This window comes from Harpia harpyja, chromosome 3, assembly GCF_026419915.1.
Source record: "Harpia harpyja isolate bHarHar1 chromosome 3, bHarHar1 primary haplotype, whole genome shotgun sequence".
In the NCBI taxonomy this organism is placed as follows: domain Eukaryota; kingdom Metazoa; phylum Chordata; class Aves; order Accipitriformes; family Accipitridae; genus Harpia; species Harpia harpyja.
The window spans coordinates 47,265,993-47,292,851 of NC_068942.1; the positions used below are offsets into that span (position 1 = coordinate 47,265,993).

The 26,859-nt window shown below is 35.7% G+C and overlaps 1 protein-coding gene across 1 annotated transcript in view; it reads right to left on the reverse strand.

Moving 5' to 3' along the window:
• RYR3 (ryanodine receptor 3) overlaps positions 1 to 26,859 on the reverse strand; it is a 252,124-nt gene that overhangs the window by 81,099 nt on the left and 144,166 nt on the right. Inside the window, exons 39-49 of the mRNA XM_052782467.1 lie at positions 23,796 to 24,069; positions 21,818 to 21,932; positions 17,321 to 17,450; positions 16,187 to 16,290; positions 12,981 to 13,116; positions 8,066 to 8,246; positions 7,501 to 7,603; positions 6,176 to 6,296; positions 2,960 to 3,129; positions 2,064 to 2,284; positions 700 to 790 (exon numbers count right to left, since the gene is read on the reverse strand). Of these exons, the coding sequence (XP_052638427.1) occupies positions 700 to 790; positions 2,064 to 2,284; positions 2,960 to 3,129; positions 6,176 to 6,296; positions 7,501 to 7,603; positions 8,066 to 8,246; positions 12,981 to 13,116; positions 16,187 to 16,290; positions 17,321 to 17,450; positions 21,818 to 21,932; positions 23,796 to 24,069 (1,646 nt within the window). The remainder of the gene's footprint in view (positions 1 to 699; positions 791 to 2,063; positions 2,285 to 2,959; positions 3,130 to 6,175; positions 6,297 to 7,500; positions 7,604 to 8,065; positions 8,247 to 12,980; positions 13,117 to 16,186; positions 16,291 to 17,320; positions 17,451 to 21,817; positions 21,933 to 23,795; positions 24,070 to 26,859) is intronic.

Here is a 26,859-nt window from a genome sequence, read left to right on the forward strand (position 1 = left end):
ACACTCCCTCTTTGCCACACTTTTGCTCCAAAATTACTGATGCTCCAGAATATGTCTGTGAATCTGGCAGCTCTGCTTTAGAGTATGACATAATTTCAATTCTGCCATAAAAAGACCTGCAGACCTAAGATCAGGCCCTTCCATCCCAACAGGAACAGGAGGCAAACCTGACAGAAAAATTCTAAATAAAAGTTATTTATCATCTCACAGTTGTAATTCTCTATTTACAGAACAACAAGACGGGTAAGACTTCAGTTTAAGATTGCTCAAAAATAACAGGTGAATTCTGTTCCATGTATCTTATTCTCTGTAGACTCCACTCAAAATTTATTCCTGGACTATGTGTCTTACCAAGAGTTACTATAGTTCATATAGCAGAAGAAGAAATATCAAGATAACACTAACATTTAACTTGATACTTTCAAATACTCTTTTGCTGAAGCAGTGAAAAAGTCAACTGTTCGCTAAACAAAATCGCATAATCAACTTACTATATACTGTTTGCATTAGGCAAGATTTCACACAACCTTTATCATTGTATTCAATTTGAAAGACTTTATAAAACAACATTATTTTCAATTCAGAAGTCATTTCATGTTGCTTCACCCTGCCCCGTTCAGTTTTTAAAAACATGACTATGACAGATTATCGTGAAGGAAGTTTTACGCTGAATGTATGTACAGAAAGTAAAGCATTTACCTTGAGAGGCATTTTACAGTATTCATTAAGTAGGGGCACATCAAAAACTAGCCTTCTCAACAGCTGTTGTAGCATAGAGGGACGTAAGTGGCTGTAATTTTAAAAAATAGAAGTTCTTAGTAAAGTTCATACAATCCAGTGAAAATGAAATAAAAATTGAAATCAATTTGCATATTGGAATTCAAATCACTCATTAAAAGTATTTTGAAAAACCAATGGTAGGCGCTTAAGGAATTTCACTATGCCTCATCTACATATAGAAGGATATAGCATAGCAAAATGCGCTGCTTGTGGACTCTCTTAAGTGAATAGACAACATGTATGATTGTGCCATATGACAGCAGAGGGAAGGGTGCTGGATTTTTTTCAAAATACACAGGGAGGACAATCTAGGCAAAAGAAACAGAATATTATCCCAGCAGAATGGTTTCTGATATGACACTAAAAAGCAACAAAACATTCCTAACTGAAACTGATCTGGGAAATACATTATGATTATTCTTACATGAAATAAATCTCAACTGGAAGACTGAATAAATCACCCAGCATTTCTTTTCTAGCTATTTAATTTCAGTGATCTATAGGCTCAAAATCAATGTAAAAATGCTCCTTTATCATCTCCCCCTCAGTCATGACTTCTTTGAGCTAAAGATTCCTGGTCTACTAAGCTGTTCCAAAGGAAAGAAATTATTTCTTATGTTGATCCCTCTTGTTAGGGTTTCCCGAATCTTTTCCATTTCTACTATATCCTCTTGGCAGGGGTCCAGTGCTATGCACAAACTGAAAATGCACGTTGCATTACTAATTTCACAGTCTACTGCACAGACAAGTAGCACTACAGTTTATGACAAAGACCAAGAACTATGATTCAGTTGGCAAATCTACATTTCAATTCCTGATAAAACTACAGTGCTCAGTTCAGTTTTAGGATTTGGAGAGTGGGGGGGTAGTTTTCTTCTTCTTCTTCTTCTTTTTTTTTTAAACTATGGCTAAGGTTCTTCAAACCACAATCAGAAATAAAAAATGTCAATCCCTTAAATCCCCAGCACACACTCACTGTCAGACTTGCCAGAACATTTTTGGTAATTACCAGGGGTTTGTATTTATGAATAATCAGAATTTATCCAATATCAGCATAAAGCTCATATCAATATGGCAGCCTGTATAATGCAGTACCCATAAGGGAAAAATCAAATCTATTTTCTCTTAGGAAAATGAAAAAATCCTGTCATACACTCTGGTCATTTATTTCATGCAAGAATAAAATAATCTTAGTTCTACATTACACATGAAGAAAGAAATTATTAAAATACTTATACTGCACAAAAGAAATCAATTTGTACACACACAGGTATCATACATACTGGCAAATAGCAAGCAGGCATTCTTCAATGGTGTCTCTTTGTGCTTTTGTAAGGGAACGTCCCTTCGATAATCTATATATTGTGTGAAGCATGGAGTCAACCAGAGAGGCGTGATGCTCTGTTCCAGAAAAGAGGGGAGCACATCTTTTGAGTAATGGAAACACAGCTGAGCAAATATATCTATTTAGTGCGAGAGCTGCCTCTGTGGTACTTAGAGAAACCTGTATGAAGTAGTAAATGATTGTTAGCATCACATGGAATAAAGGTTACTATATAGTAAGTCCATAAAACATAATGATGAAATACTCCGTAAGTCCCCTTAATGGCTGGGTGCTAACATGATATTCCCAGTATACAGATGAGGACAAAAGCTCTTTTTTTTTTTAACTTGAGAAAACGCAACTCATCCACTTATCTCCTATCTCTTGCCCCACTACATTCTGAACCAATAGAAGCAAAAAAGAATATGCAGCTTCCTTCTCTAAACAGGTCAGCAAAACCCACAAAGCATTAAGTAGCACTTTTCATCTCACATAATTTCTTCATACCTACACATACATGAATTTTCAGTGTAATTCTTGGAAGCACACATGAAGTAAAAGTAATCATAAGGCCTATTACAGTATATCCAATGTACTTACTGTATAATGTAAGCCTGTATTGAAAGTTTTTAAACTACATTACATTGTTGCTTCATAAGGTGGTACTGAATGCTAATGATCAGACTTAAGCACTAAAAATTAACAGTAACTGAATTATTACTGTTTGTGTTTATAGCGAGCCTATACCACCCTTTTTTTTCTTTTAAAGCTGTTTTGACTTGAAATTCCATTTCTTACACTTACAGAGCCACTATATCCAGTCACTGCACCTAAACTTCATAGCGAAATACTTACTGTATCCAAAGAGGCAGAGGCTCTTAAATCTGGTAAAAATCCAACTTCTAGTAGGTGAAGGAGGAAGCTTTGGTCCTTAATACCATAGACACGGTCCAAGAAGAGTACCATGGGTGCTTTATGATCAGGACAGAAATTTGCAGACATGTCTGGCTCGTTTACTGTGCCATCTACACAAATACATAATGCAATTTTTAATAGTAGATAATTGATAAAACAAGAAACGCCAAGACCATGAAACACACTAGAATTACATTTATTGTGTAAAATCACATGTTCAATGAAAATTATATTCTTATTCAGTTTTCTTGTATGCTGAAAAAGAATACTAAGTTTTCATTATTTCAAAACCCCTATTATTTTGCAATTTATTAATCTTTCACTCTTAAATGAAAACTTAAGAATGAATGGTAAAGTATTCTACTTGTTTCATTACTATTGCGGAGAATGTTTATATGGTAAAATTAAAGATAAATATTACAGCAAATATTAAAAATATATAGTAACTGTGAAGTCAAAGAAGGTTAGGAATTTTGTCTCATGTAAACTAAACTAGAAAGAACATAGAATCCAAGGGGAAGACAACAATAACACAGAAGTTAACTGTGTATCAGAATAAACCATCTCTGACTGTAAAGCGGAATAGACAATTCTTGTGAAACAGAACGGACAACAAAAGGAGGGGAAGAAGGATAAGGTTATTTTGCCCTAGAAGAAAATGACAGACTGATATTTTATAGCCCATGGAACATGAAGAAATTAATAGGAAACATGGAGATCACATGCCATAAAAACCTCATCCTCTGTTGAGTTTATGCTTTATAGAAAATTTCAGTTTGTATGGTAGTTATTTTGTGGAAATAAATCCACCCTGGTTAACCACATTGACCGTTTCTAGGAAAGAATCAACAGTCATGTAACAAGCAAGAACACCACCATCCATGAATTATTTTTGAGTTCCAGAGTGAACAGGGTGAAGACTCAAGCGTCTGACTTCCCTTTAACAGGTAGTGTTAAGAAGGCTGTTCCACCAACAAAAACTCAATTTTAACCTCAATGACAGGTCAGGATCCAGGTACAGATAAGAAGCTACACAGTTTGATGCAGAGAGAGTAGCAGGTCCATGCCATGCCCTGGTTTCAGGTTTTCTATGTGTACACAGAGTGCTCAATGTTTGGGTCTTCAGAGACTAGTCTCATTCCCCAGAGGTGAGAATGGATGAATAGTAGTAAGAGAAACAGACAGGTCCTACAGCAACACAGCAGCATAGGCTCAACTCCACAGTGGCAACCCTTGAGGTACTGAGGAGGACATAAGTCTTGGGGAAGGAGTGTATCTACCTGGGAAGGAAGGACCTAATCTCTTAAGAGAAGACCACTCCTCTACCCTATGTCAGAATGTACCATTGCACGTAGGATTCTCCTGTGGTAGACAGGGACTCCAAGGATATGAAGAAGCAGGCAGTGGAAGTGGGAGATTGCTGTATTAGACACTAAGCTGGGTGGCTTCATCATGTGTAAAAGGATTCCATGATAATTTGTCTATACCTTACAGGAGGACCTTGTGGGAGGCAGGCAGAGATCTTGAGTCTTACAGGATGGGTGAGATAGTGTTGTGCAGAAGAGGGATTTAGTTAGATTGATCACAAAAGGGGGAATTCTTTGGGGACAAGACAAACAAGTACAGAAATAGCCTGCACCTTAATAAAAAAAAGAAACAGGCTTCTAGGATTGAACATTAGACGTCAGAGTGGAACATTATACCTAGAAACTGGGGAAAAGACAATAGGTGTGGAGGAGCACCTTCCTCAGATCAGGACAATCCCAAAGCAAATATCTCTGGTTTTCACTTCCTCTGAAAAGGCCAGGGAAGAAATAAATAGCACAGTTCCTAGAAACAGGAAAGGCAATTAAAACGCAATGTGCATGTGCAACATTTTAATCAAGCAAGGACAAACAGGACTCTACACTGAGTCATCAGTGACCTGGAGAAGGAAGCTAACAAAGGAGACTAAAAGTTTGTATACAATACTAAATTCTTCTGTATGGTTAATTCATTAACAAAACTGAGCGGGCAAAGTAGAGACAGCTGCACTTCAATGCAGACAACTCTAAACTAATGCATCTGCAGAAAAATAAGACATGCCTACATGATGCTGAGCTTGGAGCCGACATTACAAAGAGATCCTGAGGTCATCACTGAAATTCTGTGAAACCACCAGCTCAATGTGTAGCAGCGACCAAATAAGTCAACAAGATATCAGGCACCATCAGAAAGGGGTATTCAGAATATGAGAGAGGGAATCATTTTGCTGCTATATAAAATAGAAAACTAATACATAAACCAAACTGTTGTGTGTCCACATTATCAGCACAACCTGCTCACGTCTTGAATACATCCCATAGCTATTTTCCATAGCTCAGGACTACAGAATAGAGATAGTGAAGGTACACGGAAGGGCAACTAAAATGATTCAGGCAATGGAGCAGTTATCTTATGATGAGGAGCTAAGAAAAGTTGAGATTCTTCAGTTTGGCAAATTGAGGACTGAGAAAGGATATAACTGACATTTAGAAAATTATTAATGTAGCTGACAAGGTGAATGAAGAACTGCTATACACCAAATCCTAAAATACCACAATTCAAAGGTGATAATTAAAATTAGTACAGTGTAAGTTAAAAAAAAGGAAAAGAAGAAAAAAAGAGATGCTTAAAACGCTTCTTTATGTAGCAAACAGTGAAGTTCTTGAACTTATTGCCACAGGAGTTTGTGAGTAGACATTATTCCAAAGGGATTATATATATTCTTGGACACCAGGTCCAGAAACAGATATTAATGGGCAGGGAGGTACACTCTAATCTTTCTAAACAAATGACTGGATGATGTGGAAGTACAAAGGGACTGAGTTCAAGAATACACATTCTTTCTAAAGAGATAGCATCTGTACAGCCACTGCTGGAGACAAAGTACTGGGATGGACGGCCCATTAGTGTGATCCTGTAAAATATTTCTTCTGTTCTTACATTCTCTGCTCCACAGGAGTAAGTATCTCTTCTACTGGAGCAGCTCTGATACATACCTAACTAAAATCTGAAGAACAGTTCTCTGCATGTACTCAGCTCTAACAAAACCGCTCTATTTTTACACCTGAAGGCTTATGTGCCAAAAGATTTTTATAAAAAGATTAACTGGTCTAATAAAAGTATTGAAGTTACCTTTGTTAACTGTTGACAGCTTTAGTGGTATACTTATAATCCCAACCAAATCTTCAGTTGGCACTAGAGATCGAAGGATTGACCTGATTCGAATAGCTTCCCCTTTTCCACTTTGAATAAGCTGTTAGAAAAAGTTTATCAATTAAGAAATTTAGTACTCAGGGACATAAGAAAAATTTCCTCAAAATACTGATATTAATAAGATTTTTTTCAAACACTGGGAAAAAATGCACTGAAATTCAATTCATCCCAGCACTCTAACAGAGTTGCTGATTTTCAGCTGATCCTACTCTTGAATCTGTCCTAATTTTGATATCATATCAATAATTCCACAATATTACAAATTCCCAATAACACAAAAATCCCCACATGGATAAGATTCCTAAACCAAGCAGATAAAGTGATGAAACTGAAAATTTCTGAAAGACTCATGTTACTTACAGAACCGACAGTGCCAGGTTTTGAGCTTGTCTCTTTATACTATGAACAGATGCAAACCTGTCTGATGTATCTACACATTTTTTTATTATTTCTAGGCAGTAAAAATTTCAAAAGGCATTAACAACAAGTTGACCAATTCCTTTCAACTTCTAGCAGAAGTTAGGTATTCACAACTTGTGTCTCTGAAAATCTCTTCCAGTAAATTTCTTAACATGAAACTACTATCTCTGGCAACAGGCAGCTACATACAGCTTTACAGCTAATAAAGTTAATAGCTTTGGTAATAGTAAGTAGGGAGGCTACAAGCCAGATTTCTTGCTTCTTCTTGTATTGAGATACATGTTGCATTTTCAGCTGAATTTATGCTACTAAATAATTTTAAATACTGACAAGAAGAAGTCAGTCTAACTAAAACCAAGTCTTGCATATGGTTGTTATAGGCATTACAGTCAAAACAGTTATTTTACGTATTCTTCCATGTATTCCTGTGGTGCAGCTACCATATTTCATCAGTGCACACAAAGGCAACTCTGTATCACATTCTTATGAAAATGATTTTTATGACTTTCTAGAGAACAGTAAAGGGCCAGTTTCAGAACTTTCATTGGTAGTATAAATGCAACACTAGTAGTTCATCTTTGCTTTGATTCCAGTCATATAAAAATTCTCAAAATTTTAGATAAATAAAAAAGCGTAAGGAATCCAAAGACCATGATTCTTTATAAACAGCTTTCAGGGAACACATCTGTCAAGACACAGCAAGAAATGCAATAAAGTCCACCTTCTGAAGGGAAGAAGCCTTTGAATAGAGAAGTTTAGTTATAGACATGTACAGTTCTGTTTACAAATCTACATTTTCTGAGCAAGTGACGAAATGAACTTACATGCATTTCTGGTGCACAGCGTCCAAGTAAATCTATGAGAGCTGAGTAAAATGACATGATTGCATTGCCCATGTGCACAATCTCTTCCTCCTCACCATCATCACTAAAAGGTAAAGAATACCAGTGAGCATTTTTGCTAATGTAAGTTTATAGCTCCTCTCTGGAGCCAGATCCACGATCCAGAACCTATTAATCAGATACACTAATTTCATCTGGCTCTGGATTACAGGGTTTTTATCCCTACAGTAAGCATGCAATTGAACAGTAATAACTGACTTCACATGAGCCTTCTATCTTCCTCTTTCACTTTACCTTAGCTTCATTTCACAACAGGCTTCTCCTTTGCTTTGTCCTTCAGGCTGCTTCTTTTCTGTAACTCTTATTCAACTATTATCTAGCTCATGCTTTATGAATTCCATATGACAACTGCTTGTGGGTGCGAATCTCTAATGCTCTATGTTTGTATAATGCCTTACACAACAGGGCGCATTATCCACACATTGCAAGCATGATTAAACCAGCTATTAAATCATCATTTGCCAAACAAGCATTCACATTTACTTACCCTTCTCTTTTATATGCCTGGGAGGGAAGGTCACGAGTAGGATTCTCTGAGATCCTGATAGCTTCCTGCATAGCTGCCAGCAAACCATTTCCTCCTTCTCCCCTAAGGTCTGGTCCAAAGCACTCTGGCCGTCGAATAAGGAGCTTGACAACAACACTTGCATTTTCCTCAACACTTTCACCTGAGAACCAAAAAGCACTATACATACTTTCTCCTGAAAGGTATCCTTAAGTCAGAAGACAACCGCATTTTCCCCTAAATTTTGCAAAATATAAACCAAATCCTCATCCTTATTTTGGAAAACAAAAATGTATCAAGTTGGCAGCATTGGATGTGCTTTGTCAAAAATATACCGAGGTTTAAAAGTGACAGTGTAGACTTGCCTTGCAAGTTTTACTACACTCAATCTAGAAAGCTTCACTTTAGAAGGTTAATTTGCTTTTTATAGCAAAGGCTACTCTCTCTGGTATAAAGGCTAACAGTCCCAAGAGGCAAGAAGTCTGTTATTGGGGAGGGCAAGAAAGAAGTTTTGAATCCAGCCACCCCCTCCCCCCCCAGCCTCTCGCTCCCTCTCCTCTCCTGCAGGACAGGGAGAAAAGAGAAGGAAGATAGGACAACTCATGGATCGAGATGACGACTGTCTAGTAGAGAAAGCAAAAGCTACGCATGCAAGCAAAGCAAAGACAAATTCATTCACTGCTTCCCAAGCAGATGTTTAGCCAGTTCGTAGAAAGCAGGGCCTCAGCATGCATAATGGTTGTTTGGGAAGTCAAGCGCCATAACCACAAACACCCCCCTCTTCCTCCTCCTTTCCCTAAGCTTTTATTGCTGAGCACAATGTCATGGTATAGAATATCCCTTTGGTCAGTCTGGGCCAGCTGTCCCAGCCATGTCCCCTCCTAACCTCTTGCCCACCCTGAACCTACTCACTGGGGCCAGGGAAAAAGGGGAAGGGGCAGATTAGGGAAAAAAAAATGAGAAAGCCTTCACACTGCACAAGTGCTGCTCAGCAAGAGTCAAAACACTGGTATGTTATCAACACTGTTTTAGCCATAAATGAAAAGCACAGCACTATAGGGATTGCTATGAAGAAAGTTAACTCCATCCCAGCCAGACCTAGTACAGGGCATGAGAGTTATCTGATTTTTAATGGGCCAACTGAAGCAAGGAATGTTGTTTAACATTATGTCCTTAGTACTTCATCAGTGGAAAACTCATCTCAGAGTTTAATCTTCTCAATATGACTAAAGAATAACAAATTGTATTTTAGGTTAAATATACCTAGAGCAAAATCTCCTGATGCTTTCTACTGTATGTTTAAATATTTGTTAAATCTTCTGCTTGCTATTTAAAGCCTGAAATTGAATACTTCATCTTTTCTATTTACAAAAATCATATTAGAATCAGTTTTAAAGGTCATGGCTTGCCTGAAACAACCCCATTTATAACAGCTTTCTGTGGAAAAATGTATGTATATCTGAAAAGGGAAAAGAGTGGGTTTAACTATTGTATACATTCAGTACAGGCAGACAGACTGTGATCTAGATGCTTGCTGAATACAAGTCATTAGGAAAAGGAACCTTCATATAAATGAACTCTTTGTATGTAACTAACTGCTTCCTGGACTGCAGTTAGTGGGATGTGGAAACATGATAGGAATAATAATTGGATCAAAAGCTCAGCTTACAGTTAAATGCAACTGTTTAGAAATTCACATATACCTTATAAGAATACTGACAATCTGTAGGAAGATATGAAATTAATGGGACATGTAGGAAGAACACAAATTAGAGGAAAAGAAACAGTTCACAGTCACTGAACTTGTGATGTCAGTAGCTTGGATCATCAGTATCTATATTTTACGTGGAAGCTACAATACTAAACCAGTACATAAATGCAAGTAGCGAGTTTATATTAAACTGAATGTTGCGGCTTTAGCACCCACCTAAAAAGCAGGAACTGTGGTTTAGCTGAGAGCAGCAGTGGTGCTACCAGGAAATCAGAGTCAATGGAAGGCAATGGTAGGTGAGATAACTGGGACTGACTGGCTCTAGAAGGAGCAGCTAAACACTCTAAACATGCCAGTCATGTATTTTTCCCACTTAAAACACTGGTATGATCTTGATATGGAACATAGGATGAGAAGAAACGGCCCCAAGTTGCACCAGGGGAGGTTTAGATTGGCTATTAGGAAAAATTTCTTCACTGAAAGGGTTGTCAAGCCCTGGAACAGGCTGCCCAGGGAAATGGTGGAGTCACCATCCCTGGAGGTATTTAAAAGACGTGTAGATGTGGTGCTTAGGGACATGGTTTAGTGGTGGTGGACTTGGCAGTGTTAGGTTTACAGCTGGACTCGATGATCTTATGATTCTTATGACCTAAATGATTCTATACCCTGACTTTGCACAAATTCTGTCTTTTTTTTTTTTTTTCTTCTTTCTTGTTTTCATTCATCTTATTTTCATACTGCAGGGAAAAAGCAGGATTTTACATCTTAGAAGTCAAAGTCAACAATTTTAGTTTCATTTGGTGAAAACCTTCTAAGTGAACTTGATGATCTTAAGGGTCGTTTCCAACCTAAATGATTCTATGATTATATACCCTAACTACTGACTTTGCACAGATTCTGTCTTTTTTTTTTTCATTCCTTCTTTTCATTCATCTTATTTTCATACTGCAGGGAAAAAGCAGGATTTTACATCTTAGAAGTCAAAAGTCAGCAATTTTGGTTTCATTTGGTTAAAACCTTCTAAGTGAAGAGTTTTAAAATAATGAATTAAGTAAAAACTAATTTCAAAAAAATTCACTATATACCTTTCTATAGACATACAAATGATCATCAAAACATGCATAACATTCAGCTACAGTTACCAGATACTCCTGAATCCTTCCATGTTTCATGTATCTTTTGAGGATGCAAATACAAAACTCCCTTAAAAACTGAAAGGGGCTGTTTGAATCCATATTGCAGAATCAAATAGCAAACAAAATTATAAAATGTAATTAATTTTTAGTTTAATAAAAGCACTACCAATATTGTTTTGAGTGGCTCATTTCCAATACAGTTTAGATCTAGATGTTAAAAATTTATCTTATTTCAGGCATTTTTGATCACCAGTGACAGCTTTGTGAGGAGTGCAATTTAGAGTAAAAGGAAGCACATATCAGCAAAAGCCCCTTGCAGGTAGTTTTAATTTAAAATGTGCAGGAAGGAAACTTACTTTAAGCACAGAGGTCAAATTAATCTTTAATGTTGCTACTGCAGTCAATAAAAGTTTATCAAGAATTACTTTGTCTTTGTCTCTTACATTTTCAATTTACAGTTTCTTGTACACTGCATTCGCCACTAGAATCTTATTCTGACCTTCTCTATATATGTATTTCCTTTCCATATCCCTTCTGATGGGATACCAAACTGCTGAAAATAGCTTTAATAAGTTGCAGCCTGCTCTAATTTAACTCACAGGCCAAGTTAATGAAGAATTTTGCTTGAAGAAAGAAGTTTTGGTTACTCCAAGGATTCATTGGCCAGAATCAAAATTCATTCATGTGTTTACAAGTGTGTGTTTGTTGCTTTTATCTCAACAACCCAAATATTTTACTAATTTATATTTGCAATTGTCCTCTCAAGCACAGGACACAGAGAAATTAGTAATCTGATTTTCAAAAGTGCTGTCTCCAAAACCGTCATAATGAGAAGGTTCAAAACCTCAACCATAACTGTTTTTCAGAAAAAAAGCAGCTGAAACACTTGAAACTAAAACTTAATTCTACTGACTAGCAGTCCATCCAGCAAAGTTTACTCTTCATACTAAGTAAAATATCACAAGTAAGATCAAAGTTACCTTCAGCTAATTATACAAAGTACTGTTAACATTTATTTATAAAATCAACAATGAAAACCACATTCTTTATTAACTCAATGACTACTTGTTCTACATTTCTTATATCATAGCAGTTTGTCAAATTAGTTTAGCAGCTCGCTCAATAGCTACAGGCTTATCAACTAATGAACGTACTTCAGGTGTGTTTACTGAACTGAACAGTAAACATGTTTGTTGTTTCTGTTTCAGGTATTATTTGCTAATTTCAGACCAATAGTATGAGAATAGAAAAGCCAAAATCTAAAAATTAGACCGTTTAAAATTATTTCCTTTCTGGCTGTCCCCAGCTGTCCTTTAAAACACATTGCATATTGGCAGACCAGATAGGTGGTGAACAGACAAATCTTTTGATCTCATCTAATCTCTAAATTACTATTCTTATGAAAAAAATCCACATGAACTGGAGGATGCTTTTTGTTTAGTGGCATTCAGATAATCTAAATTTGATTTTAGCATATTTGTTTCATAAATTTCAAAAGAAAATTGCCCAGAGAAGGAATTATAAGACAGTTATTAAAGGAGAAGATATTTTCTTTTTTTAAGACATCAGATTTAAGGTACACAGTCAGGGTGCTTTACAAACACTGATCCCTCAGAACTGTGTAAACATGTGGCCTATTGGAAATTTTCTTTTTGTAATGCAAAATGGCTTAATTACAAACCCCTAACTCTCTCAGTGACATAGTGGCCAAGAAAGGTCCAAAATCAGTGCTCACTGGTTATGTTTATAATCAGCATATGTGGTACATGTAAATACCACAGTTTACTTACTGAAGGAATTCCTAACATCATTGGCTACCTTAACAGGTTACTCTATTAAATTATGCAAATTGCAGAAAGAGTAAGGAAAAAATGCAACTAACTATGAAGATTAAAAAATTACAATAAGCATCAGATACCAATAATCTTGTATTTGTAATAAGAACAGTATGCATTAACCTCTCTTCAAGTATTAACACATTTTTATGGTTAGAAAAGTAATTTTAAGGAAACCTTTTGATGGAATTTAGATGCCAAGAAGTCACACTTACTGTTAACAAACACTGCAAATCTTAAGAAAGACAGGTAACGTTCACCCTCTATTGGATTCCATCCAATGTCTGGATATCCTTTAGCCAGCAATACTGGACAACTCTGCAGGCCACAACCCGCCAGGTAGGTAACAACCTACAATACAGAAGCAATCATTTATTCATGTGCTTAGAAATAAATTCCTAAAAATAAGTATGAAACAAAATGAACATAGTCTCTTTCTTAATAACAAGGTTTTTAGATACTAGGTGTTCCACCTGTGAAACTACCAATATAGCTCATTATTGTCAGTCTTAGCTTCTAGTTCTTGCTTTTGATGATGATGAAAAGAGTCAAGCACTCTTTATTTCTGAAGTTACCTAATTATATGATGACACAAAAATACAACATCATGAACAAATGTGGAATGTGAAAAGCAGCATAAAATATTGTGGAATTCAGATCTTTTTTTACAGTACGTAAACAACAGTGAAAATATTATTTAACAACTTTAAAAATCACATCAATAACCATGTATGGCTAATTTGCTACAACAGCAAAATAAATACTGCATCAAAAGTTTTTCCAATTTTAACAGATATGCAAACAATTACATTTTTCAGAAGACTGATAAGTATCACTGAACAGTTTTAAGAGTCTGAAACCAGAAAGATTAAAATTTTTGGTAATATGTAAATTCCTAACACAGCATTTCTTATCAAGAAGAATACCTTTAAGTAAGAGAAATCTTTGAGAAATGATGACAAATTTCATTAATTACAGTAAACTGAATTTCTGAAACATGTACAGAATGATTTCTCAATCATTGAAAAGGAAATCTGCAGATAACTGCACAAACGTGATTTTTGTTTTTATTTAAAATACACAAAGGACAACATATGAACATGATTATAGTAGTTAAATATATTTTGAAATAGATAATGAATATCAGGAACCTTTCATGAACCTGTAAGAAGAGATGCAAATTATCATTTCTTACAATGGAAGGCAGCCAAAAACAGGTGGCAAAAGGGAGATAGGTTTTTGTATTTGGAAAAGGGAGATATGTTATTCTGCTTAAGCACCCTATAGCAATTCCACCATCCATGATATCATACTTAGTCATTATCTAATGCCCTAAGAGAGAAATTAGTTATGAACTCAGGAAGAAGAATTGTACCTCTGCTGATACAGTATATAAGTTGCCTCTAAAAGGCTGCAACAGAGGAAAAATGGGCTGATGTGAAAAATTTGCTTATTCCAGTATGCAGTAAGGAAGTTAGTCAGTGCATTCAGTGAAAAAAGTATGCAATTCCTAACAGGACTCGATAGTTTTCTAGTATCCGTTCAGAAGATATGAGTGAATACACACTTGTAGGAGTCTAGTGATGCACCTTGTATAGAATGAGAGAAAACCGTTAGAGAAAATCTCTTCTCCACCTCTTTTCAGATTTTATGCTACCACCAAACCTCATAATTTTAATCTATTCAGTTTACTACAGCATGTCATCAGGCCATGGGATACTTTTCTTCTGCAGTCCTCTACCTTCCACCCATTCATACATTTGCAGTAAAAAGAGATCACATTTGCAATGGCAAAAGTTCAAAAGTTGAGTCGTCTATGTGTAGTTTATTTGCTTTGAACACAGGCTTTATGGCACAAACTTTAGTCACACAGAAACGCTGTATCATTCTGTGAGTAGGGTATATATGCCACATTCATCGAACTGATAGCTATACAGTATTTGTTTTTTCTTGTTATTCAGTATATAGATTTATTTACTGAGTAACATCCACATACTGCACTGAAGTTATTGACTCACTAAAGTTAATATATTGCAGCTAATATGTTACCATTCTTACAACTAAAATGACTGATGAATTTGGGAAGCCCAGTCTGAGACATGTTCAGCCTGATTTTTCAGCATAAAATACTGCATATGTTGCAGCTAATATCTGCTACTGTTTGAACATTCAGCACTTGTATGGTGCCAAGTATTCCAAGGTAAACAATCAGTAAATAAGGAACATGCAGTAATGGTCAACAGTGAAATTCAGTTTAAGCGACTTGCCCTACAGTACTTTCCATGAAAATATGATAGTCACTGATGGCGTGCCAGTCACTAGTGGTGCATCCCAAGCGTCGATACTGGGGCCAATACTGTTTCATATCTTTATTAATGACAGGACGGACTGAACTCTCAGCAATTTTGCAGGTGATACAAAATTGCTGACTGATCTCAATGCTACCCTTATCTAATTAGTATATTCTTGTGCTCTCTCACACCCTTCCCATATTCTTGTCTCTGTCTTCTCCTAGCTATCCCCATCATATGTCCATTTATTTCCATTTCCCAGCTTTTCCTCTCTCACAGCATATGCTGATCACAAACACCCCCACAACTGGTTCTACTCTCATCACAGGATTCTCCCATACAGCACAGAGGCTTTCACTGTGCTTTTAGGTGCTTAGGTGTTCTCCTCTATTTACATTAAACCCTGCCTTCTGTTCTCTGTTCCCCAATGCTATGCTAGCACATATCACTTCCTTTCCCTGCTTTCCTCCTCTTCTGACCATGCACCCATCTTCCATCTCTTAATCTGTTTTCCTTCCTGGATATACAAAGAACTTTCATGCCATTTTTTTGTATCCTTTTACCCACCATTTCTAGTTCATCCTGCCTCTCCTCACATTTCCCTTTATTTCTAACCATTGCCAATGACCTGAGCCCTGAATTCAGTTTCCTACTGCAACTGCCCTTAAAATCCTGTTCCAACTTCCCTTCTTCAGATACCTGCCCTTCCATTCTGTCAGCTCTTACCTCCATCCCCATCAATCTCTATGATTTATTTCAGCCCAAACACCTGCTTCCTTTCTTCACATTCTCCTCTTATTTCTCAAATTTGCTCCTCCCCAAACAGTGTTTCTCAATATGCCTTTCTCCTGTTTCACACCTTTTTTCTTGTCATCCTTTCTACTTGATAACGATAGTGAAAGGACGCAGAAGATATAAAAAAATCTCTTTTGCTGTGATTCCCACTAAGTGTAAAGCAAAATCAGGGAAAATACTGCTCAGTCAATCCTACCTTGAGACAGCACATACCTAGAGCAAGTATTTCTGAGAAGATCATATCCAAAAATTACTATGATCAAACATGCCCTTTTCCCTTCTAGCAGAAGTACACTATTTAATAAATAGGTAAATAGGTCAGAGTCGTCACTTACCTTATCGAGATCTGGCTCCTCCAATGCTAGTGCAAGCTCATTGTTGTCCATTACAGAGGCTGCTGCAACATCTAGTGGTGTTGAACCTCTCATTGAAGGAAACGCTGCAAGAAAGTTAATATACAGTAACTAAATTCAGTTTACAGTAACCACAGTCATGCAGCAGAGGGCAGCAATCACACTGGAATCTAGAACATAAATATACTAATAGTACGTTATATCACTGTTTTTCAATCAAGAACATGGTTAACTGTTTTGAATAACATTAAAATAAATGCTGAAATTTTTTTCTGACTTTACATCCGTATCTATAAACATATTCAACCACACTGGTTTTAAATGCAGGTGAAGAAATCAGTATTAACAACATAGCAAATCAGAGGAATATTATATTATTTCTTTAACAAAGCAATATGTTAACCATGTAATTCTGCTCAACCCTATCAATTCAATATTTTAAAATACGCCTGTGTTCAGCTAAGAGAGACATTTTCAAGCTTCAGTGTTACTTGTTTTGTTTCTTTTAGTCTTATCCCATTTTCTGTGTTTAATATGGGCAAATGCAGGCATTGAAATGGTCACCATGAACAGCAAAAGCACGGTGAAATCACATGTTATCTTGCCTTGTTATACCTTATTAACATAAGCCATCTATCTAGCCAAGACAATTTTCCTTGTGTTACAAAATCTAATGCACACACATTAAAAAACATACATCCAGTGCCCCAAAGGAAAAATATGAAATTCCCATCAGTGGCCTAAACTTTAGAGGGAAGGGAAATGAAACCAGATGAAACAGGCAAGCACCATAAAGGGTTAATTTAATCTTAGATTTCCAATCACAACTATTTTGAATGGAAAAAAATGTCAAACTGTATGGATTGAATCCTAAATTTTTCAAGGTGTTCAAAACCAGATTTAGAGTATTCTGTTTCTAATACAATTCACAGACACATAAGGATGAAAGGAAAATAGAAAAAAAAAAATAGGAGTTAGAGGTGAAACCACAAAGTGGTTTAAGCTTCAGAGAGGCTCCATCACATGCTTCAAGTTGCTATACAAATTAGATACTAGTGTTGTGATATCACAGTTCCTCCTGCTCTTGCTTTTAGCTGTTACAGCTACATGACGTACCCAGACCAACGCTGCTGTTTTCCAGCAAGTAACTAAGATGTTCAAACATGGCCTTTTGGTTTTGACGACTAATTCGACAGAAGTAGCACAGGAATCGACAACAGCTTGCCACCATCTTAGGAAAAATGATCTGCTGAAGAAGAAAGTTGACAAAGCAGTGAAATATGTTAATTACCAATCTGTTCCAATTCTTCTTCCTGCACTGCTAGCAAAGAAAGTATAGTGAAGTTACCAAGGTGATAAGCAGCTGACAGTTGTTTTGCTTGTAACAAGAAAGGATCCATGTTTCCTTTTAAATTTTGTATTCATTAGGCCATTAGGTTTAAAATGTTGAAAAATCATTTTGCAGAGGACTATAGGGGACATGTAAGGGGAAAAAACGGAGACATGCTTCTCATCAAAGCAATCTGCAGACCAGCAAATACAGTTATACAAAAACTCTATCTTAGCAGCATTATGGTAACAAGCTCAACTCCCAACATTAGGTCATAGCAGAATAAAGAATATTCAGAAACCTTAGTTTATCCACCCATATTACAGTAAGAATATACAGTCTTCATATAAAACATTTCTACAAGACTCCTATGTTGTTCAATGCATAGGCCTGATAAAATAAATCATTAAATTGCATTAACTATCCAATGCTTTTAAAACCAAAACCAAACAACCCCCCCCCAACACTTTACTTGCTGCACATTATATGCAAGGATTTCTCCTCTGAAAAGAAAATAATTTCATCTGTAGCACTCATGAAAGAATGTTTCACAAGTTGCAATTAGTCATAACATCTTCTGAGATGAACAAGTTATGCCATTCTCACATTTTACTGAAAGGAGCCGAAAGAACAAGATCAAAAATCATGGGACAGATTTTTGATGCTTGTTTAAATGTTTTTCTATCTGATTTATTAAATTTACCATTATATAGAACTTTTTTAAAAGTGTCAAGTTCAGTTGCAGATCTATGTCCTAAGGATACTCACAAAATTAATGAGAAAATTCATTACCATCAAGAAGAATTCTTTTTTAAATAATGTGACCAGTACCCTTTAGGTACAAGCAGGAATATATTCTATATATTAGATATATATTCTATTGTATCCAAGGTGATATCTGAGCATTTTAATCACTATATCATGGGTCTTTTTCTTCGTATGACATCCTGCCTCTTTCACTTCATACCTTTCAACTACAAATAATACTGTTTATACTTTATTATAACAAAGTCTAATAAATGTTGCCTTCTTTACAACACAACAGTAACTCATTCTGAGAAATGCAACCTTTTCACTTAATGAGACAACAATCTTGCAAAAAAAAGTGATTATGTAATTAAAAGCTATCTGATATGTATTACCTTTTCAAGACAGCAGGTGCACTTCCTAACTTTGAGAGACTTGATTAACTGTAGTTTTACTTTGGCACAGTTTATTTGCTAATATATGCAGCTCATTTGTCTATTTAAATCATGAAGGAGCTATTAGATACAAGCACCATTATATATGATTTCTGTTCTTAAATGTAGGGTAGATGAAAATTAATGAAAAAACATTCATTCATGAAAACATCCAACAAAGCTTCCACCCCCTGAATTTACAGGGAGTTTAACAGAATGTGTGACATAACTTTGTTTAGAAAATTACAGTAACAGCAATGTTGTTAAAAATTGTCATTTAAAAAATTCCTTATTATTGACAGGAATATATATGAATATGGAATTCTAAAACTTTCAATCAGTAAAAAATAATTTTGAAGTAAAACGATTCAATTCTGACAGCCAAAAAGGGTGTTTCTCAGGATTCTCTGAAAATGAATGAACAACCAATACCAGAAACCAACATGACATTGACATCCAAAATTCTAAGATCTAAAGACACAGCCTTTAAAATAACTATTTTAGGCATTAAGATACACACCAAAACCTAACTGTGATGATAATGCTGAAAGCTTGCCCGAGTATTTTCTGGGATATCCATTTCACCAATGAAGTACCTTTCCAGGGTTTTGTTAGCCAGTACTAGCAAAATACTTCTAAGGTACTGAGATACCTTTAGCCACATCATATTCCACAGATCTCCTCACCTGTTTCTGACTCATTTATTAATAGCATAGCTGGAAAGAAGCCTGGCATAAATTTTCTTCAGTCTGAACTGACAAGTTTTTACCTTTGCACCATTCCTTCAGAAAAGTGTGAGCTATTAACACTCTCACTACACGTCTCAATACAGCCTCAGGATAAAACCACTTAATCCAAGAAGCAGAAGATCTACCTTAAACCATCTGCTGCCACAACCTAAGAAAATGCCCAGTCCCTAAACCAGAGACTACATTGCATGGTTGCTCATTCCATCTCTTGAAGCTATAACACTGAACAGAAAGAAATGTCCATGAAGCTGGAAAGAAAAAACAAAAGGGAACATACTAACAATCTAGCTGTGAGACAAGTGCTTGAGAGCAGGAAAAGCAGTGTTCTAGTGCCTGATGCCACCACTATACTTGAACTGTATATAAGCGACTCAGTGGACAAACCCACAGAGAATTTCCAATGAGTATATAAACCCATAGCTGACCAAGGCATGCTCACCGTTTCTGGCCCTACTCCTTTTTATTCAGAATACCTTACTAGCAGAGTGAAAGACCCACAGCATGCGCAAACATGTACCTTTTCCAGCTCATGGCCTAGTGGTTCTATCTAGTGCCAACAACCTTTCAAGTGAAACTTCTCTGCCAGATTAATAGTAAGCATGCCAGCAGAAGATCAACAGACAGCAGATGACAATCATTTTAAAAGCAGTACTTTCTCTTGCTGCAAGGTTGCAGTTCCTGTGAGGGGAACTTCAGGCTTGGAACTCAGAAGCAACACTTCTCTGCCTGTACAGTTCCCTGCCCAATGGTTTGTTCAGTGAAATCTCCCCACTGCAATATCTAAAATCTGTGCTAATGGTATGCAAAACTCTTTGTTAATAAGCCTTGCTGTGTTATTTCATGACGTGACTGTAGCCCTGTAACTCTATAAGAAAATTATGGGTTCTGAATCACGAGTATCCGAATGTTTCCACACTTAAGGAGAAAATGAGGCACTGGAGTCTAGAACAGATCAAATTCCAAACACACCCTTTTTCTTGTCCATACTTCTTCATAAGATTTCTACTCCTATGCCAGTTCCAGTTCAGTAGGTGAGGCTTTGGATCCCTTCTAAGATACCTAACTCTCCCCATACATTTCATAATGACAGAGACATAAAATAGGACGTTTTGGGTAGCCAGACACATTAAATGCTGCAACACCAGGTTACCAAGTAATTTTCGAGGTCTGCATTCTCTTTGAAGGATATCACAGTAACTTCTGTAAAGTATTTTTGTAGATCTGTGTTACTAACATTTTCAATGAAAACATTTTTAATAGAATTAGAAGGCACTGTGGGGTGGTGGTTTTGCAGTTTTTTTGGTCACCTTTGCCTATATGTACATGATGTAGTAAACCAGATAGTTGTGACACCTATAAATTAGCAAAGTATTAATCCTATAATTAATTGTAGCTTGCCTTGAACTCAAATGTGAGCATATTAAAACAGAATAACTAAACCCAGTATGTGAATACTTTGTAACACTGCGATGGTACAGCCAGACACAATGTATAAGTATTTTACAGAAGTATATAAACTATGTGACCAAAAAGGCAAAGAAAGAGGGGTGTAGCTGCACATAGAAGGCATTCAAGTAATGAAAAGTTGCCAGAGAGACAAGATAAGCACAAGGTAGCAAAATGGGCTGAAAATCATTCCAAATACATAAGAAGAATGAGTGGCCAGGCAAAAGAAAACAAGCAGTATGGGATCAGAGGAGACCCTTCTTTCAGGGAGGGAGGCAATAGGATAAAAACATCAGGCATAATCAAAGAGAAGAAAGAAGATAAGCCCACTTCACTTCTGACTTTCTTTGGTAGCCTAAATGTCCAGTTAGGTTTCTCAAAATTTATGCCACTCTGCCTTTAAACTAACACATATATATTTAAGCATAATGCTAAGAAATGGGAAAATACAACACTGCAAGAAAATTATCGCTCAAGTATTTGAATTTGAGCATTCAAAATTAAGTTGGTATTAGTCTCTTATTATAGTTTATTGCTAATAACACTTTATCTAAGATGAAAAGGTCTATTTTCCTAGCAGAGCTACAGCTCCCATAAATGCAGCTAATGTAGCTATTTCATTTAAAATAAGAACAAAAGCTTTTAAAGTACTATTAAAAGACTAATGAAACACCTGTAACCTCTCTCTCTCTTTTTAAAAATCAAGTCCTAGAATGCTGGGTTCTCCCTCTAGTACTGTAAAAACTGTTCTATTTTTAACAATAAACGATATTTCCATTTGGACAAGCAAAACCTATCTTACATGACGGAGAGTTATTTCTCTTCGGATACTTCTTCCAAAACATCCTAGTATACTTTTGGAAAGGGTCAAAATGCAAAACACACAATAAAATTATGGTGAAATTACCTGAGATTTATCTCCTCCAAGCACATTCACCATCACATCCATAACAGTCTCATGCATGCCCAAGACTCTCATTAAGTTAGGATGCTGATAAAACACCTTGTTGTTCATTATATCCCTAAAACAGAAGAAAAGGCAACAATGTATTTTTAAGAAACACCATTTAAATTTAAATCAATGATGCATTATTAGAGATCTCAGAAATATGCATTCACTGTAGTAACATCATTTTAAATTCTTAGATTTCAGCATAGTACAAAAACACCTGACAACTAAATGCTTCACATTTCAATATGCTGTCATTCCTCTAATTTTCATGAATTCTATATAATAAGAATCTAAACTTTTAAATTCTTTCAAAATAGCATTTTGTCATCTTTAATTTACTCTTACCATCTGTTACGTTTAAAGAAAAAATACATTCTGTGATGATCTAAGTCAAAAAGAATATATTCTGTTATAAGTAAAGAATGGGGATCGAGACATCTAAATCTACTGTTGCCTCTGGAGTAAAACCCCTTAATTAATTTTCTCAGTTCACAGAGAAGATGACAATAGACTTAAAATTCATGGTTATCTGTTAAATGTATCAGTATTTCCAAAACTAAGACCATCTGTCAGAAGATGTAAAATGGCATACAGTCCCCATAAATAGGAATATTCTAACATTTTCACTCTGCCCACCATCCTCTCAACATGTTCTAGAATTCGCTGTATTGGTTTCATAATCCAGAACACAATTTATGTGTTTTGATAGGAAATCTAGGGATTTCTAACATTTCAGGTCAACCTGTTAAAAACAAATGGCAAATAACAGACATCACGCCTGCTTTAAAGAAATATAGAAAACTGGGAATAGAAGATGATTCATAATACAGCACCTCTGGGAAGGGAGCTACACACACGCTGAGTTTAGACAAAACTTACCCTTTACCCCTCTTAGAACTCTCAGCAACTCTACAAACTCAGCATCAGGGACAAATTAGGTAATCCTGTCACATACTAACTAATGAGCTGTTACCATGACTTGCTCAATTCAACTGAAGAGATTAGTCTTTGCAATTTTTACAAGAACAATACCATTTTTATAGTGAAATAGTAAGAATAATGGAAGTTCCTTACAACTGTTGTAAAGAAGAGAAATTGTTCAATGTTCTTGGTACAGGACAAATAAATACAGTTCTCAGATAACCGTACTATCATTTCCTCTCTTTAAATATACTATTTTAATGGAAATAATTCATTTTCTGTGATTTTTTTTTCCTTCCAACATTAAATGGCCTAATCCTGCAATATTCACATAAGAGAAGTAACAGAAGTGCAGGCATGCACCATAATACAGCTGCTTAACAGAAGTAATTTCATAGCAAAGATGCAGAAAAAATATTCTCACATCAGCAGGCCTTACATAAAGGCAATTTCTTATAATTCTAATGTTATAAAGGATAAAATAAGCAGTCTTCCGTGTTCAAATACTTTAAGTTGCCACTGATGATGACATAATAAATACTAACCAGTTTGAAATATTTCAGATCACAACACCACTTTGCTGGTTCTACCTAATTGCTTGCACAAACTTTCCAATTAAAAAGACACCAGCAAGTTTATTCACTCATGCATGAACTATAACGTGAGCTTTAAGTTTGGGAATACTGACACCAATAACGATTTAAGTTATCTGTTTTCTCTAGAGCTGCTAAACATGAACTTCAATGAAGTTTTAAGCATTAGGCTTAGTAAAAGGAGTCCATTTTCTCTAGATGAGAAAATACCTTGGTTCACAGAAACCTTGACAAATTTGATACTGCTAGAGAGATCAGTTGGAGCCATCTTGGAAATATCTGTGAAAATGAAAATTTCTAGTACATATTTGCATTTTACTACAGCAATGATTTTCATCCAGGATCTAAAATGAAAGAATTTACTAATATAACAAAAAGCTTAACACAAATTTAAAAATAAAATTAAGTTAATTCCATACCCTAATCCATTAATCATTAGCAATTCCTCCTCTTTTCCCATCCTGACACTGAGAAGTGAGCGAATCTGGCCCAGTGCTGCAAGCAGATTAATGGTATCCTTCACAGAGGCAGCACTAATAGTGTACGCTTTCCTCAGAGCTTGCAGTAGCTCACCAATGCTGTCATACTGCCTACGAAGGAGGGTGTACATAATCCGAACTAATTCTGGATCTTGAATCTGATCTTCCTGGGACCAGCGCACCATAGTCTGGGATATGAGTTCTTTCAGCGTAGCTAAAAGAATAAAACATGTAAAATGTTACTAGCTATTACCACAAAAAGTAAAAATTGTATTATTGTAAAATGTATTATTGTAAAATATTAGGTAACAGTAGACAACGAGGCAGTTACAAGAGAGCAAAAGAACACAAGCACACTGAACAGGATTTTTCAACTGAAAAAAGAATTTTTAGATCTTTCAAGATAAGTGTGATGCTCTTGAGAGCTAGAAAACAAGAAACACCTACTCAGCGTTCAAGTCATTACCAGCATTGTTGGCAATGAAAACTTTAGTTCATCATGACTCTAAGAATCATCCTTGTAAGTTAAATGCTATATTTAAACTTTTAATTTATCCTTCGTTTCTACATCGAGATCTATAAAATAGCACTAAGCACAAACACCTTTTCATTAGGAATGACTGAAATCTAATTTTATAATGCCAAAGAAACATTGTATTTTTGATGATCATCAGCCTAGGTTTGGAATACAGAAATTGGTAATTAAGTTTTCAGTAAGCAGTTTATTGGCTGACAAGGATGAGTTCAATTACAGCAGAAATATTCATGAATGTGAGCTCAGCTTGCCAATCAATCTTGCCAGAGGGGAGGAGGAAATAAAATCTGTTCTAAACTTAAAAAACTGCCAGAAAAAAGGATGAGATAGCTGCCTTTTTAAATCAAATAGCCAATTCAGGGCCTAGCCAGGGTGGCTTGAGCAGCTTTTGCTGCTAATTCACTTGATGAATATTTAGCTATTCTGTTGTTCAAAGGATCTACGTTGTCTTCAAAAAGATGATCTACCTGGAAACATCTCAGAATCGTATGGTGATGCAAACACATTAAGGAGTAGGAGATGCAAACGGACCTAGAATAGGGGAATTTAATTTGTATTTCCCATCTGTTTGGGGAAAGTCACTGTCACTTGTGAATATGCTTTCTAAAAAAGTTGTATTGTTTGGAACTACACGATGCATATTGCTTGAATCAGTTCTGTTGTATATATTACACATTCAATGACCCTGAAAACAATTCTTCTGAGCACAGAGTTTAGGAAATTTACCTGAAAACTAAACACATGCTCCAGTCCTTGTTCCAACAAATGTTCATTGTTGGTATCAAGTAGAACATGAATAATCACCTTCCCCCTTAAAAAAATGCAAGTTTCTTTCCTCTATTTCCAGCAAAGTTAGCTCTTGACTTTCCCAAAGTTCTTCCAATGGCAAGAACTGCCCCCTCCCAATTTCCAGCACAAAAGTATTTACAGCTAGCATATACCCATTTATTTTTGTGTTTACACTATCCTTTCACTCTTCTCCCTTACAGTTTACTTAGTGATGTATTTATAGAAAACCATCATTAATTCTCAGATTTTGTTCAATAAACAGGCTCTTTTCTGTGGGCACAGGTTCTGTATTTCATTAAGACAGCCCTATTCTTAGATGCATGTTATGAATGAAAATAGTAAACAAGCTTTGTTCCAAAACACTGTATAACTTTCTTCAATCAAAACAATTTCTTCTTTATTGCAATAAGGCAATCTCCTCTTCTTTGATTCTTGCACTAAATTCTTCTTTCCTAGACTAACTAATAATTACCTATAAATTTCCAACTCATTGAGTGTCACTGATTTCTGGTTACATAAATATAACACGCTTCTTAAGTCAGAAAGTCAGTGATCTTACTAAAGAATATAATTACTTTGGTGTTCCGACTGAGGGAGGAAGGGGATAAACATGGGATAAAGAGCAACCTGAAGTGGTAAACTCAAGGAGGAGTTAAGGTTTCCTCCTGTAAAATTATGTTAGGTCTTTGATAGCTCAGGTGATGGCCCCTCTCACAGGGCTAAAGGACAAAATGTGCACAAATTTTTATCTTTTTGTTTTACAAATCTAGTTCCTCATTTCCTTAGTACTGCTAGAAATATATAATTTTTGTTGGATTGAAAGGAATATTACTTTCAAAATAATGTGATATTTTGGATTTTTGTTGTTTGATGAGGGAAAATACCACGATTCACTCTAAATCGCTATTTTGCACTTCGGCAACAAAACTATTATTTGCATTGACTCAATTATGAAGGTGATTTTATACACTTGATTTAACCATCAGATATTTATACATACAACTAAAAGATAATTACAATTTTTATTACAAATATCCCACAAGAAGCACATTCTCATTAAATGAACAAATGAAAAACAAATTGTTTCCCTGATATTGAATTGTCTAAGCAGAGGTTCCCATGTGTAAGTGCAACAAAATGGTCCTGTGTTTTTTAGAGCTTCTCTCTAGAGTTTTGAAAATGTTTCTCCATAACAAGTGTTAGTGTTTCTTAGGTTTTAGTACCTTTGAAGGTTTTGATTTTTTTCTTCTGATAAACTTTTAAGTAGCATATTGCTATATGTAATTACTTTTAGGCAGTATGGCAAATAGCCTTGGAGAAATCATTTAGCCATGTCCTTGCATGGATGAATTTTTGGTTGAAAGACAAGAAATGGAGGTTAAAACTAAATGATAGTGGTCACAAAGAGGGAGAAGCAGCAGTGAAGTTCTGCATATATCCATGCTGTGTTCTGTGATGTTAAGCATCTTCCTTCCCTAAAAGACCTGAGAAGGGGATAAGCAGATGCAAGTAAGTTTGATGATACAAAGTTATGATGGATAGCAAATATGTGTGTAACTGAAAAAAATGCAGAAGTTAAAGGACAAAACCAGGCAATAAAATGGTGATGGAATTAACTTTAAATAAAGTCACTGTAAATAAAATGAGGTAGGAAAATATAGTCCTCATTTATAAAAAGAA